Source organism: Rhincodon typus, chromosome 20 (assembly GCF_021869965.1).
Source record: "Rhincodon typus isolate 14 chromosome 20, sRhiTyp1.1, whole genome shotgun sequence".
Taxonomy (NCBI): Eukaryota; Metazoa; Chordata; class Chondrichthyes; order Orectolobiformes; family Rhincodontidae; genus Rhincodon; species Rhincodon typus.
In genome coordinates this window covers 51009815-51031458 of record NC_063351.1, presented here as the reverse complement: position 1 = coordinate 51031458, position 21644 = coordinate 51009815, and the positions used below count along the sequence as shown (strand labels likewise).

The following is a 21644-nucleotide window of genomic DNA, read 5'->3' as shown; positions in this document are numbered from 1 at the left end:
TCACCGGCACCAGTCCCCAGACCAACGACCAGCCCGTACTGCTCTGTGTCTCCAGCCCACTGGCCGTCCCCGCTCCCCTCCTTTTGGAGGAGAATCTGTTGCAGATATATTAAGAAATAGGGTGAGAGAAAGATTGGACTTGCTCTCTTCAAAACTAATACCCAGTATTATTTCTGAGTTTCGGTTTCAGTGCAGAGGTATATGCATCCACCCCATAATGTACTAAAGAGAAGTCTTGTTGTATAGCAATTATGTTATTGAATTTGACCAGCTGCATAAATTCAGTGGCTGCAAGACTAGATCAGACACTGGAATTCTGTGGCAAGTAATTATCCTCTTGACTGCCAAAATGTACCCACCATTTTTATCAGGCACAATGGAACATTCTCCACTTGCCTGGATGAGTGCAGCTCCAACAGCTCTCAAGAGGCTTGAAATCGTTCAGGACAAAGCGGTCTCTTTGTGCAATGGTACACCCTTCAACACCAGTGGCAGTAATGTGTACCACCTATAAAATGCACTGCAGTAATTCCCTTAGGTTGCTTAGAAGACATCATCCAAAACTGTGACCTTGCCCATCTAGAAGGACAAGGGCAACAGATACATGGGAAGACCGTCCACTGAACTGCAAGTTCCCCTCCAAGCCACTCACCATCCTGACTTGGAAATATATCACTGTTCCTTAACTGTTGCTGGGTCAAAATCCTAGAGCACTGGGGTCTACCTACAGCACACAGACTGCAGTAGTTCAAGCAGCATCACTGCCTGCACAGGCAATTGGGCATCAACAGTAAACAATGGCTGTATCTAGTTTTTCCAATTCAATTTCATATGCAATTGCTATGCAGGATTTGCTAAGTGCCTTTTTTAATATAATTTGCATAGTTTGTGCTTGGAAATGTTTGGGTTGGTTTATTATAACCTTTAGCTACCTTGACTGGAAACCTGCAAAAAACAACCAGTATAACCTTAATAGTGGTGATCAGTGAGCTGGATGAACAGTGTATGACTAAATACTATTTGATAGTGTTAGACTGTATGTTCTTCAATTCTTTCCACCTTCTCCCCAACTCTCCCAAAAAAACCTCCACTCAATTACCTTGATAGATTGACATGTTGCTGAAAGAATACCAAGTGTCTGGTGATGTAGCAGAAGCGGAACACTGCCTTCAGGAACTCGAAGTACCCCATTTTCACCATGAACTGGTGTACAAGGTAAAAACACAAGTGATTATCTATGAGTGTCATATGTACATATATTTTAAACAATAAGTCCTTCGCAAAATATTGAAATAACTGCAATATCTGAGGTAATGGCAGTAAAAGTAGGGACCATCTAAACAGCAGTGAACATAATAGATAGTTTAGAATAATTGAGAAGGACAAAAAAAAATGACAAGACAAGATATAGATTGGACAAAAGCTGTCTTTGAGGGTTAGGAATACAACAAGAAAATAGACAATGATATTGGAAAACAATGGAGAACAGCAATTTTAAATATTTTCAAACTGTGGGCAACAAGAGCCCATTAAAAATATATTCCAACAAAGAGACATAAATGGATATAATATTAATGATGAAATGTTGGAGCATAGAAAATAGAGACGAGTAGGCTCTTCAAGCCTGTTCTGGTGGAGGTGCCGCTGTTGGACTGGCGTGGACAAGGTCAGATGTTGCGTGACACCATGTTATAGTTCAACAGGTTTATTTGAAATCACATACTTTTGGAACTTCAGGTGAAGTGAAGAAAAGCACACAGGCCCATAATTTATAGGCAGAGAGATCAAAAGATTGTAAAAATGATGTGAGTGGACTGTCAACGGGCTAAATAATAAGTCTGTACAGGTGATTGAGTGTCAGATGGTGTGAGTAAAATGTCAACAGCTGAATAGCAAGCAAAGGGATGACCTTTAATCCAATTAAATGAGGCAGATAATTACAAAAAACAAAAATAAGGTGGTGCTGGAGACAAACCAAATGGCTGGAGTAACATGATAGGTACAAGAGTCGCATTCTGAGGCTCTAACCAAAGTAACAAGTAATCCAAAACTGTACAAATTAAGGTAGAGAGATCATAACAAGTTATCAAGGTGATGGGGTCAAAACAGGACAGTAAGGAAGATTTTACAGATACAGAGCAGTGTGGTGGGTTTACATGTAGCATGACATGAGCCCAAGATCATGGTTGAGGCCGTCTTCTTGGGTACGGAACTTAGCTATCAGTTTCTGCTCGGTGATTCTGCGTTGTTATTTTGAAGGCTGCCTTGGAGGACGCTTATGCGAATATTGGAGGCTGAATGTCCTTCACTGCTGAAGTTTTCTGGACTGGGAGGGAATATTGCTGTCTGGCAATTTGTTCCATGGTGTTCATTCATCCGTTGTAGCATCTGCATGGTCTCACCAATAAATCACAGCTTGGGGCATCCTTGCCTGCAGCGTATGAGGTAGACCATATTGGCTGAATCAGATGAGTATACATGCTTTGCACGTGGTGGATTGTGTTCCTGCGTGTGATGGTAGTGTCAATGTCGAAGATCTGGCATGTCTTGCAGAATTTGTCTTGGCAGGGTTGTGTGGTGCTGTGGTCGATGTTGTCCTGAAGACTGGGTAGTTTCTGCAAACAGTGGTCTGTTTAAGGTTTGATTGTTTTGAAGGTGAGAAGTGGAGGCGTGGGAAAGATCTTGGTGAGATGTTCGTCATCAATGCCATGTTGAAGGCTGTGAAGAACATGGCGTAGTCTCTCTGCTCCAGGGAAGTACTGGACAACAAAGGGTACTCTCTCGGTCATGTCCTGTGTCTGTCTTCTGAGGAGGTCGTTGTGGTTTTTCTCTGGCATATCGGAACTGGCAATCAGTAATTTGAGCATTGTATCCCATTCTAATGAGGGCGTCTTTCAGCATCTTTTAGACGCCTGGTGCATTCCTCCTCATCTGAGCAGATCCTGTGTATCTGCAGGGCTTGTCAGTAGGGGATGGGTTCTTTAACGTGTTTAGGGTGGAAGTTGGAGAAGTGCAGCATCGTGAGGTTATCCATGAGCTTGCGGTTGAGTGGGGTACTGAGGTGTCTGTCCCTGATGGAGATGTGTGTGTCCCAGAATGAGACTGATTGTGAAGAGTAGTCCATGGTAGTCGTTTCAGTGATTCCTTACCATGAGTCCAAAGAAAGAAAATATCAAAGAACAAAGAATATTTCAGCTCAGGAACAGGCCCTTTGGCCCTCCAAGCCTGCACCGACATGCTACCCGTCACAACTAAAACCCCTACCCTTCTGGGGACCATATCCCTCTATTCCCATCCTATTCATATATTTGTCAAGACGCCCTTTAAAAGTCACTATAGTATCTGCTTCCACTACCTTCCCCGGCAGCGAGTTCCAGGCACCCACTACCCTCTGTGTAAAAACACCCTGCCTCGTACATCACCTTTAAACCTTGCCCCTTGCAACTTAAACTTATGCCCCCTAGTAATGACTCTTCTACTCTGCGGGGGGGAGAAAGCTTCTGACTGTCCACTCTGTCCATGCCCTTCAAAATCTTGTAGACTTCTATCAGGTCGCCCCTCAACCTGTGTCTTTCTAGTGAGAACAACCCAAGTGTCTCCAACCCCTCCTCGTAGCTAATGCCCTCCAAAACAGGCAACGTCCTGGTAAATCTTTTCTGTACCCTCTCCAGAGTCACCACATCCTTCAGGTAGTGACCAGAATTGAACACAATATTCCAAATGAGGTCTAAGTAAAGTTCTATAACGCTGCAACATTACCTGCCAACTTTTAAACTCGGTGCCCTGGCCGATGAAGTCAAGCATGCCATATGCCTTGTTGACTACCTTTTCCACCTGCGTTACCACTTTCAGTGACCTGTGTACCTGTACACCCAGATCCCTCTGCCTATCAGTACACTTAAGGGTTCTGCCAGTTACTGTATATTTCCCATCTGGATTAGACCTTCCAAAATGCGTCACCTCACATTTTTCTGGATTAAACTCCATCTGCCATCTCTCTGCCCAACTCACCGACCAATCTATATCCTGCTGTATCCTCTTGATGGTCCTCATTGCTATCCGCAATTCCACCAACCTTTGTATCATCTGCAAATTTACTAATCAAACCAGTTACATTTCCTCCAAATCATTTGATATATATATTAAAAACAGCAAAGGTTCCAACACTGATCCCTGAGGAACGCCACTATTCACAGCCCTCCATTCAGAAACACCCCCTTCCACTGCTACCCTCTGCCTTGCCAGAGGAAGTGGTGGAGGCTGGTACAATTACAACATTTAAAAGGCGTTTGGATGGGTATATGAATAGGAAGGGTTTAGAGGAATATGGGCCAAATGTTAGAAAATGGGACTAGATTTATATAGGATATCCGGTCAGTATGGACAAGTTGGACTGAAGGGTCTGTTTCCATTCTGTATATCTCTGACTCTTCTATGACCAAGCCAGTTTTTTAACCATCTTGCAAGCTCACCTCTGTATCCGTCTGCAGTGAGGGACCTTGTCAAAGGCCTTATTGAAGTCCAAGTAGACAACATCCACTGCCCTACCCTCCTCAATCATCTTCGTCACTTCCTCAAAAACTCAATCAAGTTAGTGAGACACGACCTCCCCTTCACAAAACCATGTTGCCTCTCGCTAATACGTCCACTTATTTCCAAGTGGGAGTAAATCCTGTCTCAAAGAATCCTCTCCAATAATTTCCCTACCATTGACATAAGGCTCACCGGCCTGTAATTAGCTGGATTATCCCTGCCACCCTTCTTAAACAAAGGAATAACATTGACTATTCTCCAATCCTCTATGACCTCCCCTACAGCCAGTGAGGATACAAAGATTTATTTCAAGGCCCAAGCAATTTTCTTTCCTTGCCTCTCTCAGTATTCTGGGATATGTTCCCTCAGGCCCCGGGGACTTGTCTACCTTAATGTTTTTCAAGAACCCCAGTACTACCTCCCTTTTCATCTCAACAGGACCCAAACTATCTACACACCCTTCCTCAGACTCATCATCCAACAAGTCCTTCGCTATGGTGAATACTGACGCAAAGTACTCATTTAATACCTCGCCCATTTCCTTTGGCTCCACACATATATTCCCTTCCCTGTCCTTGTGTGGGCCAACCCTCTGCTTGGCTATCCTCTTGCTCTTTATAAAACACCTTGGGATTTTCCTTAATCCTGTTGGCCAGTGACTTTTCATTACCCCTTTTAGCCCTCCTGACTCCTTAAGTTTCTTTCAACTTGCCTTGTATTCCACCCTTATTTCATGTGTTCCCAGCCTCCTAGCCTTGACAAATGCTTCCTCCTTTTTGACTAGGTTCACAATATCACTTGTTATCCAAGTTCCCTAAACTTGCCATATTTATCCTTCACCCTTGCAGAAATGTGCCGATCCTGAGCTCCCAGCAACTTACACTTGAAAACCTCTCACATACCAGATGTTGATTTGCCCTCAAACATCTGCATCCAGTCTACATTCTTCAGTTCCTGCCTAATATTGTTGGAATTAACCTTTCCCCAATTTAGCACCTTCACCTGACAACTACACTTATCCTTATCCATCGGTACCTTAAAGCTTACTGAATTGTGATCACTGTTCCCGAGCTGCTCCCCTACTGAGACGTTGACCACCTGGCCAGACTCATTCCCCAATACTAGGTCCAGTACGGCCCCTTTCCTAGTTGCACTATCTAGATACTGTTTCAGGAAGCCCTCCTGGATGCTCCTTGCAAACTCTGCCCCATCCGCACCCCAAGCACTAAGTGAGTCCCAGTCAGTATATGGGAAATTAAAATCAACCATGACAACAACCCAACTTTTACATCTTGCCAAAATCTGTTTACATATCTGTTCTTCTATCTCCTGCTGGCTGTTGGGAGGCCTATAGTAAACCCCAAATATTGTGATTGCATCCTTCCTGTTCCTGAGCTCTACCCATATTGCCTCGCTGTATGAGCCATCCGAGGTGTCTTTTTGCAGTACATAGAACATTACAGCGCAGTACAGGCCCTTCGGCCCTCGATGTTGCGCCGACCTGTGAAACCAATCTGAAGCCCATCTAACCTACACTATTCCATTATCATCCATATGTTTATCCAATGACCATTTAAATGCCCTTAAAGTTGGCAAGTCTACTACTTTTGCAGGCAGGGCATTCCACACCCTTACTACTCTCTGAGTAAAGAACCTACCTCTGACGGTTGTGATACCTCCTTAACAACTAGTGCAACTCCCCTACCCCTTTTACATCCTTTTGTCGTCACTTGACACTAGCCCCTCTGCAAACCACCTTCTGGAAGCAGTGCCTACACTGATGCAAATCTTCCCCACGTCAGCCATTCAGCATCACCATCCTGCCTTCTTCCGAGTTGTTGATATATCTGGTATATAGCCTGCTCTGCCATTCATTATGATCATGGCTGATCATCCAACGCAACAGCCTGTTCAGGCCTTTTCCCCCAGATCTTTGAACCCTTTTACCAAGTGTTATATTCAACTCCTTAAAATCATAAAATGTTTTGACCCCAACTGCTTCTTGTGGTAGTGAAATAGAAACATGGAAGAAAATGAATAAAGATATGGACAGGGATAACTTAACGGGAATAAATGACAGACACAATGTTTGTGAACAACGAACTACATATCTGGAGAGAATACAAATCTTAAGAGAAAGATCAAAGAAGATGATTTATGCAAATAAGCATCGAGGAATATGAAATAAAATGATAGAATATTCCACAGGCATATTTTAAATAAAGGCAAGTCTGATGTGATTAGGGCCAGTAAGGAACAGTTAAGATAAGTCACCAGCAACAAGACTAAAATGGCAGAAGTATTGGAATTATTTTGATTCAGTACTTTCCAGGTAGACTGATCAGGTGTACGTAACTTTGGGATACAAGATTAGAAATGGACTAGTCACAGTTAAATTTGAAAATAAAAAGAAACTAATCCAATTAGTTAAACTTTGGATAAAACACCTGATCCAAGAAGAGACAGCAGAGGTGCTATTTATTTCTTGAGAAAGGGGTATAGTGCCTGATGACTGGCAGCATTTGATCTGTCTGCCTTTGTAAATGTAGATATAATATGCTCAGGAAATTATAGCCTAATCATCTTGTGGTGCAGTTGGTCAGTGTGTTTGACTGTTAACCAAAAGGTTGGTGGTTTGAGACCAGCCATGCACAATATTTGAGGGCTGTTGTGGTGCAATGCTAGTGTTCCCACCTGTGGACCCAGAAGCCCAGGTTCAAGTCCCACCTGCTCCAGAGGTGTGTAAAAACACCTCTGAACAGGTTGATTAATAAAATATCTAGACTAGTTATTTTAATATCAAGCAGAGGAGAAAAGTGAAATCTGTATTTAAAACATCTAGAAAGCAAAAATATAATGAATAATCAACATGGATTTCAAAAGTGAACGTTTCATTTGGTCAATCATTGAATTATTTGTAGAAGTAACAAAGTGTATTTGAGGATGAAGGTGGACGCGTCGGATATTTGGATTTTAAAAAGACTCTTGATAATATCACATGTTAGAATAGTAACTGAGGTTGCAACAGGCTGATACTGGAGAAAGACATAGCTGATTGCAGAACAGGAAGGTGAGAGTAAGGCAGAGGCTACTGATCTAGAGTGGCAGAAGGGATCAGTGTGAGACTGGTTATTGTTCATATTTGTTTTAATAATTTAGACACTGGATGTTTGATCACAAACTTGCACGTGACGGGTAGGACAATTAACACTGAGGACTGCAGCAAGTTAACATTAATAAACTGGCACAGTAGGCATGTGTCAAATGTTTTTGAATGTAGAGCAGTGTTGGGGATTATAGTTCAGCAAGGAAAATAAGGAGGTAAAGCTGTTTGTGAAATGATATTGCTTGTGGGGTAAAGGAGCAAAGGCATTGCGGGTACTGTTATGCAAATCACTAAGTCGTGACATAGTCCAATAAAGCCACAACAAAAATGCTAGTTTTTATTTCTTGAGGGATGAAATTTAAAATAAAAGTAATGCTACACTTGTCTTGAACCTTCTATTACTCCTTGCTTGGAGTACTGTGTGCAGTTATGATTGCCTTGCTTTTTAAAGCTGGAGGTACTGAATAGGATGGGGAGAATTGTTTAACGTGGATTATACTATGTACCTTCCTGCCAGTAAAAGACGATGAGCCAGATTCTCTCCCTAAAAAGAGAAGGATGACTCAGTTATGAAATATTTTGATAAAGTAAACAGTGTTTTCACTTCTAGGGAAGAGCAAAAGCAGAGAGGAGTGCAATGAGTGAATTGATTAAGCAAGCTCCCTGCTTTATAGTTTGGCACCATTTTGTTGTATGTCTCTAAGAAAGTCATTCAGTTTGGTCAGCTTTGCCCAGCAGTTTTCCAGTCAGCATACTAATCTGATATAAACTTGAAACAAAAAGGGAACTAACGTGAAGAGCTGAATAAGGCTTCCATAAGAAGTGGACCAATTTGCAGTTGTTTAAAGTAATTGTCAGCACAGAACTATTACTCACCTGTTCAGCAATATGGACTTGACCACAGAATTGCTCAGTAAAGTTGATGAAAACAGCATTGAAATAAACATTTCTGGTAATCTCAATTTGAATACTACGCCTGTCTATTCACGATCATTACACGTACTGACCATCCAAAGCAAGTTGCTGTCTACCTGGCCCAAAGGTTCTACACATGACCATACAAAGCTACAAGCTGGTTATCTTTCAGGTTCGGCATAATGTTTGGAAGTTCCATTAGGCAGCCTGCTTGATTGGCACCACATCCATCACCAGCAGTGTTCATTCTGTGCACAATGGTGTGTTCCATCTACTGTGTTGCAATAACTCACTAGACCTCCTCTGACAGTACTTTCCAAATACGCAAACTCTACCGCTTAGAAGGATGAGGGCAGCAGACACATGGGAACACCATCACCTGCAAGTCGCCCCCGAAATCACGCACCAATCTGGCTTTGAAGTACTTCTGTTCCTTTACTTGCTGGTCAAGATCCTGGAATTCCCTCCCTTACAACATTGTGGGTCCCTAAATTGGACTGCAATAAAAGTAAAGAAGACAGCTCACCAGCAGCTTCTCCAGGGCACTTAAAGATGGTAATAAATGGTGGACTAGCCAGTGATGCCCATGTTCTAAGAATGAACAAACAAAGATTATTGGAGTTATTCCCAAGTGTCGTCAACATTTCTCCCTCGATTAACCCCAAGAAACAGATTGTCTGGCCTTCTGTCATATTGCTGTTTATGGGAGTTTGCTGTACATAAAATTGGCTGTTGTACTTCCTACATTTCAAAAGTGGCTACGCTTTAGAAGTAGTTCATTAATCGTAAAGTGCTTTTAAATCTGTTGATCATGAAAGGCGCCATGGAAATGAAAGTCTTTCGTTTTCCTGTCAAATGAAGTGTAACTGTTTTAAGTGGTCTACTGTGTTATGGATGCTGCTAGAAAACATCTGACCATGAGAAATAAGTTTTTGAACTAGTAGTTAACTTCCAGGTTATCCAGTGTTTCATTACAGTAACTTCATTTTAAAGATTGTTTAGAAATATTTCTAAGACTAGTACAGTTAAGTTTAAGTAAGTACTTAAGTTGTTATGACTATTACATTCAAAATTTTTTAGGCTATATTGATGGTTCTGGAATCAACTGGAGAAACTACCTTCAAAATGATACTGAAGCTACTTAAATCCTTGTGGGAATCATCTGTCATTACAGTGGACCAAATGAACAGAGTAAGTATGCCATCTATTGGACAACAGTGCATCATGTGTTAGAAGTACTTGTAGATATTTCATAATTTCTAAAGTATTACAATTGCACCCATCACTGCCTCCTTGAGAGGATTGGTTGTTTGTATTTCAATACAATTTACTATTTTTATTTGTATCACAAGCTTTTGAAGACTTGTCGATTATAGTGAGGCCTTTTTTTAAAAGGCAAGGGATTATGCCTCTCTATTGCATGGTCGCTAATGTTTAGGATTTTAGTTTAACATTGTAGGCTTAAATGAGTCACTCTGGTTAGCAAGATGTAATCAGTGGTGTACCATAGGGATTAATGATGTGACCTCCAACATTTTACAATTTATACAAATACCTTTAGAATGAAGGGACAGAAGGTATGATTGCTAAATTTGCTTATGACAAAAGGATAGGAAAGTAAGTTGTAATGAGAATATAAGGAGGCTACACAGGGATGTAAGTTATGTGAGTGGACTATAATGTGGGAAATGTGAAATTGTCCATTTTAATAGGAAGAATAAAAAAAATCAAAATATGAAAGATTGTGGAGCTCTGAGATGTAAAGAAATCTGGGTGTCGTAGTGCATGAATTGCAAAAGTTTAGTGTTTAGGTCCATCATGTAATTGGGAAAGCTAATAGAATGTTATGGCTTATTGAGAGGGGAATTGAATACAGAAGTAAGGAAGTTGAGCTTTAGTTGTATGGGGCTTTGAAACCACATCTGGAATACTGTGGACAGATTTGTCTCCTTTGCGAGGGTTTAAATGTGTTGGAAGCTATTTAGAGAGGGTTTAATAGATTAATAACTGCAATGGGAAGATTGTCTTATGAGAAAAAGTTAGACAGATTAGGGTTATATCCACTTGGTTTAGAACATGCACATGGAATAGAACCTGCTCCACCATTCAATAAGATCATGGCTGATCAGTTTATGTTTTGAATTCTACATTCCCACCCACCCCTGGTTTAGTACTGAATTTCCCCTGCCTAACCAGAATCTATCCACCTCTGACTTAATATTCAATCACACATCTCCGCCACCTCTGTGGCAGAGTTGTATAGCTACGCAATGCTCTGAGGAAAATATTTCTCATCTCTGTCCTAATTTTGAAACAGTGCCCCTGATTCTGGGCTGACCAATAAGAGCAAACATCCTTTCTATGTCCACCTTGTCAAGACCATTCAGGATCTTGCATTTCAATCAAGTCACCCCTCACTCCTGTAAACTTCAGTGGAAACAAGCCGGGTCTGTCCTATTATTTCATGTAAGACAATCCATTAATACCAGGTATCAATGCAGCAAACCACTTCAAATGCATTTACTTCTTCCTGAAGAGACCAAAACTGCACAGAGTATTTGAGATGTGGTCTCACCAATGTCCTGTATTACTGAAGCCTAACATCTTTATGTTCAATTCCTGGCATGATAAACTATAGCATCCCTCAGCTGTATGTGCTGTACCTTCATCCTAATGTTTTGAGAGTCATGATTGAAACGTTAAGATCCCGTGGCGTATTAACAGGGTAGATATGGAAAGGATGCTACTACTTGTAAATCAAGAAATAGGCATCTGTCTTTCAGAATAATGGGTTACCCATTGAAGGCAGAGATAACGAGCAAACCTTTTCCAGGGTTATAAGTCTTTTGAAATTTTGTTCGTCCAAAGGCAATGGACACAGTCTTTGAATATTTTTCAGGCAGAGGTTTGTAGACTCTTGGTAGGCACAGGAGTGAAAGGTTATTTAGGGTAGTTGGGAATGTGGATTAATCAGATCAGCCCTGATCTTGTTGAATGGCAGAGCAAGCTCAATGGCCTGTTCCTGCTCGTAATTCATGTTTGTATTAATGCTGTCTTAGGACACTTGCTAAAATGTCATTTTGAAACCAGATGGTTTAACTAAGACTGTGTGAGAGAAACCAACCCTGTGTGTGTGTGTATGTGTGTACTGATGATCTATGCTGTAAAGTGCTGGAGTCTCAATTGATGCCTGACATTTCTTAATCATAGAATCCCTACAGTGTAGAAGCAGGCCATTCGGCATACCAAGTCCACACTGACCCTTTGAAGAGCATTCCACCCAGCTTCCCCACCCCCCCCAAAGTTCCTGAACACAGCATTTCTCATAGCTAATCCACCTAACCTACACCTCCCTGCACACTTGTCGGCAATCTAGCATGGCCAGTCCACCTAACCTACATGCCTTTGGACTGAGAGAGGAAAGTGGAGCACCTGGAAGAAACCCACACAGACATGGGAAGAATGTGCAAACTGCACACAGACAGTCGCCTGAGGCTAGAATTGAACCCTGGTGCTGTGAGACAGCGGTGCTACCAACTGAGCCACCATGCTGCCCTAAGCACCTCCAGTAAAATGCTGTGTCCTTCCATGAAGGTATACTTGAAGACATCTAGTTATGGACACACTCCATGATGTCTTTGTCTTTATCCTTTGTTAATTTTACTGTTTGCAGCAAGTAAGAATATGCTTTGGGAGAGTGGGGAAGCAGAGTGAATAAAGAATGAGGACTCAAGAGAAATGAAAATGACTGATCACATTATCCTATCACATCTGCAGTTCCTACTATCTCTGATCACATTATCAGTTATTTTTGGGTTTTTGGATTATCAACTGATATTGTTTTCTACAATATATCAAACATCCCCTGCTTTCCATGCTGAAGTGGCCAAACCTGTTTGAAAAATAAACATTTTTCAAAAAATTAGTATAGGACCTAGCAAAATTGACACTTTTCTTCCAAGGATAAAAATGAAGTAATTAAATTTCTCTTTTTTTTTGTTGCAGGGTTTTGAGAGAGTGTACAAGGAAATTCCTGATATTCATTTAGATGTGCCACAGGCTTACACAGTGATGGAACAGTTTGTAGAACAGTGCCATCAAATGGGGATCATAGTGAAAGAGCTGCGAGATCTTTGTCCCTCCAGGTGAGGAACATTGCTCAGTCATTCAAGTTGGTTTGCTCTTTTAAACGCAAATCAAAAATTATTTATGCCAGTTATGACAATGTATGAAATGAGCTGAATGTATAGGTACAGCGGATGCAATTAACTGTAGGATTATTTTGAAAGAGTATTTCCACTCTTTGAGCTTTTAACCCTTTAAAATTTTGATTTGGATCCTTGAAGCCATTTTTGACTATCCACTCTATCTACGTCTCTCATCATCTTGTAAACCTCTATCAAGTCACCTCTCATCCTTCTTTGATCGAATGAAAAAAGCCCTAGCTTCCTCAACCTTTCCTCGTAAGACCTGCCCTCCAGTCCAGGCAGCATCCTGGTAAATCTCCTCTGCACCCTCTCTAAAGCTTCGACATCTTTCCTATTATGAGGTGACCAGAACTGAACACAATATTCCAAGTGTGGTCTAACCAGAGTTTTATAGAGCTGCAGCATAACCTCACGGCTCTTAAACTCAATTCCCCTGCCAATGAAAGCCAACACACCATATGCCTTCTTTACAACCCTATCAACTTGGGTAGCAACTTCGAGGGATCTATGGACGTGGACCCCAAGATCCTTCTGTTCCTCCACACTGCCAAGAATTTTGCCATTAACCCTGAGCAGCACTTTCCAAGTCTGTGGCAACTACCATCTTCAGAACAGAAAGTACATGGGAGTGCACACTTCCCTTTAGGACGTGTGTGATCCTAGGTTGTAGGCATGTTTGCCGAGCTGGTGGGTTTGTTTGCAAACGTTTCATCACCTGCTAGGTAACATAGTCAGTGCGCCTCCAGTGAAGCGTTTGTGTTCTGTCCCACTTGTTATTTATATGCCAGTTTGTTGGGGTGTTTGGTACCACTTCCGGTTCTGTTTCTCAATAGTTTGTACACCAGGTCTAATTCAATGCATTTGTTGATGGAGTTCCGGCTAGAATACCAAGCCTCGAGGAATTCCATGGCATGTCTCTGTTTGGTTTGTGCGATTATTAATGTATTGTCCCAGTCGAATTCATGTCTCACTACACAAGGACAACGAGAGACAAGTGAGAATTGGTCGTGTCTCTTGGTGGCGAGTTGGTGTTCATGTATCCGTACTGTCAGTTTTCTTCCGGTTTGGCCTATGCAGTGTTTCTCACAGTCCTTGCATGGTATTTTGTATATTACACTGGTTTTGAGTATGGGATCCTTTAGCTTTGTCAGTAGCTGTCGTAGGGTTGTTGGTTTGTGGGCTACCCTAATAGCCAGGGGTCTGAGTAGTCTTATGGTCATCTCTGAAATGTCTTTGATGTACAGTAGGGTGATTAGTGAGTCTGGTCGTGTTGTGTTTTTCGGTATCCATTCCTTTTAAAGACTCCATATAAGTGCTCCTGTTTTGCTTTGCGTGGTTCTGGGTTGCTGCAATGTGTTATGGTTCATTTAAATAGTGTCCTGATGCAGCTACGTTTGTGCGCGTTGGGGTGGTTGCTAGTGTAATTGAGTATCTGGTCCGTATGTGTGGTCTTTCTATATACGCTAGTCTGGAGTTCCCTGTTGTTTTTGCGTTCTACCATTATGTCCAGGAAGGGTAGTCGGTTATTGTTCTCTTCTTTTGTGAATTTTATCCCAGTAAGGATGTTATTTATGTGTTGGTGGGTTTCTTCTAGTTTTGTGCATTTGATAATTACGAAAGTATCATCTACGTCTTGGGCAGCAAGTTTGGGTTGTATAGTGGGGAGCGTTGTCCGTTCTAACCTTTGCATTACTGCTTCTGCAATCAGTCCTGATATTGGGGATCCCATTGGTGTTCTGCTGACATGTTTGTATATGCTGTCGTTGAAGGTGAAGTCGGTTGTGAGACACAGATCTAGTAGTTTCATGGTGGGTGTCCTTATTGATGTTGTTGGTGTCCTGGGGTGCCTGCCTACTTGATTCATCAAGCAGTGTGGCAATTGTCTCTTTGGCTAGGTTGGTGTTTAAGGATGTAAATATTGCTGTTACATCGAAGGATATCATCATCTCGTCCTCTTCTATTCTGGTGTCCTTGATGTTGAGGAATTCTTGGGATGAGTGGATGGAGTGGGTAGTGTTGTCAACTAAGTATTTCCATTTCTGTTGTAGTTCTTTGGCAAGTCTATATGTTATTGTGCTGGTAGTGAGACAATGGGTCTGAGGGGGATCCCCAGTTTGTGTACCTTTGGGAGTCTGTAGAAGTGGGGTATGTTGGATCCCTGACAGAACACCAACGCTTCACCGGAGGTGCACTGACGATGTTACCTAGCAGGGTGACGAAGCATTTGCAGCCAAACCCACCAGTTTGGCGGGCATGTCTACAACCTCATCCACAACTCGAACTACAAATCTTCTCAAACTTTAAATACACAGGTGTGATCCTAATTTGGACAAATAAAGTTCCTTTAATGAGACTGGGTCAGTATCCTGGAAGTAACAATTTTCTGGGAGTGCTGCAGTTCAGGAAGAATGCTCATCACTGTTATTGACAAATGGGATTGGTTCATAGATAACTGGCCAGTGAGGTTCATGTCCCAAGAATGGATTGCATGAAGTTGGTGTTGCTTGTATTTTAAAGGAGCTAGGAAAAAATGCTCAGTTGTATAGTTTAGCTTCATTTCCCCTGGTTTATACGAGTCGAACAAAATGCAACATTAACCAGTTTGAACAAGCTAGAGTAATTGGAGCTTGTCGCTATAGAGAGAATTCTAACAGTGGCAGAAGTTGGTACTGTATAGAACACACAATTACTATTGATTTACTTAATGTAAGTAGTAATTTTTAATTACTGTTACCTTGTATTAATTTATGTTGTTTAACTTTTTGACTTCAACTTTAAGGGGACGCAAACGCTTTGTGAGTGAAGGAGATGGTGGACGCTTCAAATGAGAATGTTAAAGGTGAACGAGCACAAGTTTCTGCAATTTTTTTTGATTTTTCTTTTTTGTTTCTGTGCATTACACATGAGCCTGGGGCATGGGTTAAACCTCATTAAATATTTTCAAGTGCATTTGCTATGAAAATAGAACCAAAAAGCACTTAACTATGTGGGGTATAGATTGTTCTTTTTTACCAGGGGCGGGGGAAATGAAGAACTAACAGCAGTATCGCACTTGTGGTCCATGAAACTAAGCTACTTAAGGATCTGTGTAATCTGATCATTCCATAGTCTGTAGAAAATTCACTGCCAAGCATTTCTGAATATTGCGGTCTTCAAAAGGCCTGGCTTAACTGCCGAAATCTCTGAATGGATCACATGTGCTGTGTAATGAATCTCTCTTTCTTGGCTGCTAATGCTAAAATGCAGTGCTTCAAGCAGTTTAAAATAAAAAGCTGGATTGTACCTTTTTATTCGTGTACAATTGCCAGTAGAATGTATAAACTGTCCAATTGTTTTATGGTACAAATAACTTCTGGCATTAAATTGATTTTGAAGATGGAATATGACAATGGATGTACTTTTCTTCCTTGCAGAAAATGAAAATCAAAATAAAGTTGGTTTTTAAAGGTTTAGATTTTTCTTTGCGTCCCACCAGCATACTTTTGTGAATTCTTCTAATTAAAGATATAAGTACCAGATCAGAAAAATGTGTGCACTCCATATCCCTTTGTCCAAAACTAATACCTTTAGTGAAAGGCCAAGTTACCACAGTTCCACCAGCCCATGGGGCTGCTGTCTGAGAGAGACAACCTGTGATCGTTTAACTGGAGGGTCACCACATTTTGGGCAAGGGAAGAAGTTGAGAAACACATCCTTCATTGTAATCTTGGCCCGTGTGGGAATTGAACTCACGCTGTTGGTCACGCTCTCCAAACCATCCATCCAGCTGAGCAAACTGGCCAGGTTAACCATGCACTGAAGGTCAAAAATCACAACACCAGGATATAGTCCCAACAGATTTATTTGAAGGCGCAAGCTTTCATAGCTCAGCTCCTTCTTCAGGCGTAGTGTGAGAGAGGGGGTATAGGACACAGAATTTCTAAGCAGGCAGGTAATAACCCTAGAACCAGGAAGCTGAATTTTGCATTTGAATCAGGAGTCTCTTTCCTAACCGATGAAAGATTCAACACGAATTCTTGGGATGAGTGGGCAGCCAGTTTTAGGGTTGTTACCTTCCTGCTTATAAATTGTCTTATATACCCTTTCTCTCACACTACGCCCAAGAAAGGAGCTGAGCTTTGAAAGCTTGCGTTTTGAAATAAAACCTGTTGGACTATAATCTGGTGTTGTGATTTTTAACCTTGTCCACCCCAGTCCAACACCGGCGTCTCCACATCATGGTTACATTGTTGAAGACATCTTAGCCAGGAAGAGAGGTTAGAGAGACTGGAATTCTTTAATCAGGAAAAATACTTGAGATTTCTCATTGGAATTAAGTGAGTCCTCATTTGAAATTGATACATAGAGGAAAACAAGGTGTATAAAGTATTTAATTGTCATTGGTTTATGTAAAGGATGGTTAGAATGGGGGGCATGTTAAGTGGGAAATTGCATAGCCATGCTGTAGGATGGTGACCAGCACTGTACTAAATCCTATGTCAGTTTGTTTTGAGATAAAAATGAAAATGTTGATCAAAAACTGAAAATGATATGATTCGGAACTGATCGTTGTGTTTGTTACTGTTGACTATAAAGAATTTTACTAGCAAGACTAGTCAATAATAACACTTTTGAAGTGTTGGCAAGCTTAAAAGTGGGCAAATCTCCAGGTCTGGATGAATTGTGTACGAGGCTGCTGTGGGAGGCAAGGAACGAGATTGCAGGGGCACTGACCCAAATTTTTAATTCCTTTCTGGTCATGGGGGTGAGATGCCAGATGTGAACAGCTAGTGTGGTTTGAATATTTAAGATGGTTTATAGAGATAAGCCAGAGAACTAAAGACCATTGAGTCTCACACCAGTAGTATGGAAACTATTGGTGAAAATTCTGAAGGAGATCATCTATCTCCACATGGAGAGGCAAGGCTTCATCAGGCGTAGTTAGCATAGCTTCATCAGAAGGAGGTCATGCCTAACAAATTTGAATATTTTGAGGAGGTGACCAGGTTTGTAAATGAGCACAGTGAAGTAGGGTGCAGAGGAGATTCACCAGGATGTTAGCTGGGGTGGAAAATTTAAGTTATGAGAAAATGTTGGATAGGCTCAGGTTGTTTTTCTTGGACCAGAGAAGACTGAGGGGTAATCTGACTAAGGTGTACAAGATTGAGGGGCACAGACAGGATAAGGAGCAGCTGATGGGTCAGTCAGGAGGGTACACAGGTTCAAGATGAAAGGCAGGAGGTTGGGGGTGGGGAGGTGTGACAAAAAGCTTTTTTTTTTAAACCTAGAGGGTGGTGACAGTCCAGAATACACTGCCTGGGGGATAGTAGAGCTGAGTTGCCTTACATATTTTAAAAAGTACTTGGATGAGCACTTGGCACATCAACATTTATGGTTATGGGCCAAGTGCTGGTAAAGCGAATTAGGTTGAAGGTCAGGTGTTGATGCAGACCCAGTGGGCTGAAGGGCCTTTTCTGCATAGTACAATTCTATGAACCCTTGCCTTTTCCTAAGAATTGTTATTATTGAGAAAGGAGCAACATTCCAAAACCTAGTGTTTTCAAATAAACCTGTTGGACTATAACCTGGTGTTGTGATTTTTGACCTAAAAAAATCAACACGACCATTCAATATTGCCTGAAGCAAATACCATAATACTTACATTGTAATGCTGCCTGAATAATCATTGAAGAACAGGTTCTTCTTCCTGTATGTGAATGTTAGATTTACCCAGTATGATTGCTTTGAAGATATGATCAATCAAATCAGTGGGGTTTGAGCAACGGAGCTTGTGTGCATATCCACCTGTGCTTCTCTTTTTTTCCCCCCCTCCACCTCCACCTCAATATTACACTGACTGTTTCACTAAAGCCTTGTGCAGGGGTCCAGCAGTCTGTTCGCAGAACTCATTCTGTCGAGATAGGTTAGTAAATTACTAAGTGGTTTCTGAGCTTGCATAGGCTGTTTTCTTTAAAATTTGTATGAATGACCTGTTAGACACAATTTACCATTTTGGATTAAACTTTGGGTTCAGTGGTATTTTTAAAGTTAAAGTAAGCATTACAAAATGTCACCTTGAAGTTCACAAAACTGGTGTGCTACCACCAACTATATCACAGCAACTTAAAATGCAAACAACAAGTTTTATGGCTATAATCAATACAGTGAGACTGGGAAAAATTCTTATTTCTGTTCTTTTTGTGCCAATTCCTGTTGGCGAATAGCCTCCTGTGCTTCCCTCTGCATTTTCTCCATCTTCTCCAATGTCACTGATTTAAGTGGCAGCAGCTTTGGTTTGCAGAGCACCATAGTAGGAACATCCTCAAAGGAGAGCTGACCTAGTGTAAATGAATAATAGATGAAAAGAAATATGTAAAATACTGGGGAATTTGTGTCTTTTTTTTCCCAACATTATAATCACAGCATCGATGCTCATTGTTAGATCTTTATTAGCCGTATGATTTGTGTTCCTAGGCCCAGGACAGTGTAACACCTCTATTTCTGAGCTGCCTGGGATTCAACTCACCACAAACTAGTGACTTCCCTAGTCTGTATGCACACCAAGTACTCCATGTACCTTCTGAAGTTCAGGGCCAAAATCCTCATGTTCTAAGGACAGCCCCTGAAACCTGCCATCAAACCAGACATTATGATTTGGTTCAGGAAGGAGATGTGTAATTGGCAAGAAAATTGATTGATTGATATGTTGACAATAATTGAGAAACTTGGTAAAGGTTCTAATCTATCAAAGGATGACCACATTTCCCAGTCCCTTTGTTTAACAGCTGTACAGGCTCTTCATGTGAGATTGCCAATACAAGGCCATCACCTCATGGTGTTAAAATACTTTTTGTTGTTCCAACAGAGAAGATTCACCTGTGAATCTCAGGACTTGTGTTCAAATATCCTATGCATTTCAAACACTCATCAGGAATGCTGAAGACTGGTTATACACTAGGAGGGAGAGAACTAAAATGGGAGGGGAATTTAAAACTGGGTCAATGATGATGTTTCCCAGCTAGTTTTACCATACTGTTAGACATAGGAGCAGATGTTAGGCCATTTGGCCCATCGAGTCTGCTCCGTCATTCAATTATGGCCGATAAGTTTCTCAACCCCATTCTCCTGCTTTCTTCCTGTAACCTTTGATTCCCATCCACTGTTAGTGTGAGATTCATACTGAACTATAGACAGTACAAGTTACCATTAATTTGACTGGGTGGAGCCTTTAAGATAAATTGAAGACAACAGATTATTGTTGAAAAAATATTTTTATAGTTGATTAATTTGATATCAACTACACTGTTTTACCAGACTTTGATATAAGAAAACCAGTAAGTATCATTGTATTTTTTATTCGTCTTTGTAATAATGATCAATACAAGTCCTTACAGAAGCTGCAGTAGTTTTTAAATGGGACTGAGAATGTGGTTCCTATTTGTAGAATATTCAAATCTCCTAACTGCTGGCTATCTTAAAGCTATCACCTGCAGTGAATGTTGCTGAACTTCTCATGTTAGAATTTGTTCACATTGGTCTCTGGTACTCCTGTTTGTCTTCAATTTCAGTTCGACTTTGTTTGAGTTGCAAAAATAGAAAGTCTTATCAGTTTACAAATATAGTCATTCTTTTAAAAAGCTCTAAATCAAAACAGATCTTTCAAACTAAATCAATTCAAATTTCAATTGTTCATCTCTCCATCTTTACAGTACTGTGTAGTTTCCTGGCAGTTGTTTTTGAACTTACAAACAATATTCTCAATAGCATATCTATGCTAGAACCTGATCTTAAATCATCACTGAAGCTGGAAATGTGAGACAAAGATTGAAGGTGCTGGAGAAACACAGGAAGTCTAGCAGTATCTGTGGGGAAAAAAACTCAGTTTATGTTTTGAGCCCACTGACTCCTCATCAGAACTGAAAACAGTGAGGAAATGGTTGTATTTATGTTGATTGTGGGAGGGGTGTGGAGGAAGACAAATAGAAAAGTGAAATGAGTAGATAGAGGCAATTCCCAAAGAGACTGAGAAAGAAAAGAGCAAGCAGTCAGTGATTGCAACCACTGCATACATGATCATAGGAACTGAGAGTAGTTGGAAAAGCGTTGGTTGTGCTGGGAGCAACCCATACAGGACATGAAAAAAATAGAAATTGCTGGAGAAACTCTGCAGGTCTGGCAGCATCTGTGAACAGAAAGCAGAATTAGAGTTTTGACTCCATACAGGACAGGACTTGGGGCTGGGTAACCAACATGGAGGGAGGTGTTCATGCTCTGTAGTTGTTGAGCTCAATGTTGAGTCCTGAAGGCTTAGGTACCTAGGCAGAAGGTGAGGTATTGTTTCTCCATCTTGCATAGAGGAATTAAAAATGCAAAGTTCACATCACAGACAGCAAAGCATCGGATCTGCAATCGTGCACTCGGAGATTGTTCGACACCGTATCTTTATTCCGTTGTGTTCCTTTTATCTTTCCCCGCCAAGGAGAACAACAGCTTTTAGTAAAAGCCCAAAAAGGTTTTGTTTGATTGCATAAGAAACAACGTTGATAACAGACAAAGTTCTTGATGTAGAGAGGCACTAAATAGGATAACAACCTACAGTGCTTTTACAGGATAGATCATTCTTGTATTACTGTTGTGCAATCCTCGATCAGCTACAGCTTCCTTTACACCGCTTGCCATGCTCTGCATCAGAACATTTTCTACCTGTGTGAACTGCTCCATTTTGTGCACAGTTATGTACTCTGATGGACATTGGTAACTTTGTGCTGAATTGTAGAGAGCCTTTGCTGCTGTTTTGTGCTGACTAAAAGCTAGGTCAACACAATTTTATTCATGACCTTTGGAGCCAATTGATAACAAGATATTTATACCAGGCCTCCTGAAAGAGCCAAGTGTTAATTGTT

At 41.1% G+C, this 21644-nt stretch overlaps 1 protein-coding gene across 1 annotated transcript in view; it reads left to right on the top strand.

Annotated features, from left to right (window-relative positions):
* The window catches only part of pdcd4b (programmed cell death 4b), a 51544-nt gene extending 35330 nt beyond the window's left edge, over window positions 1-16214 (top strand). The window contains exons 8-11 of the mRNA XM_048608813.1: window positions 1108-1215; window positions 9635-9745; window positions 12560-12699; window positions 15542-16214. Coding sequence (XP_048464770.1) covers window positions 1108-1215; window positions 9635-9745; window positions 12560-12699; window positions 15542-15590 — 408 coding nt within the window. The 3' untranslated portion in view covers window positions 15591-16214. The remainder of the gene's footprint in view (window positions 1-1107; window positions 1216-9634; window positions 9746-12559; window positions 12700-15541) is intronic.
* The last annotated feature ends 5430 nt before the right edge of the window (window positions 16215-21644 follow it).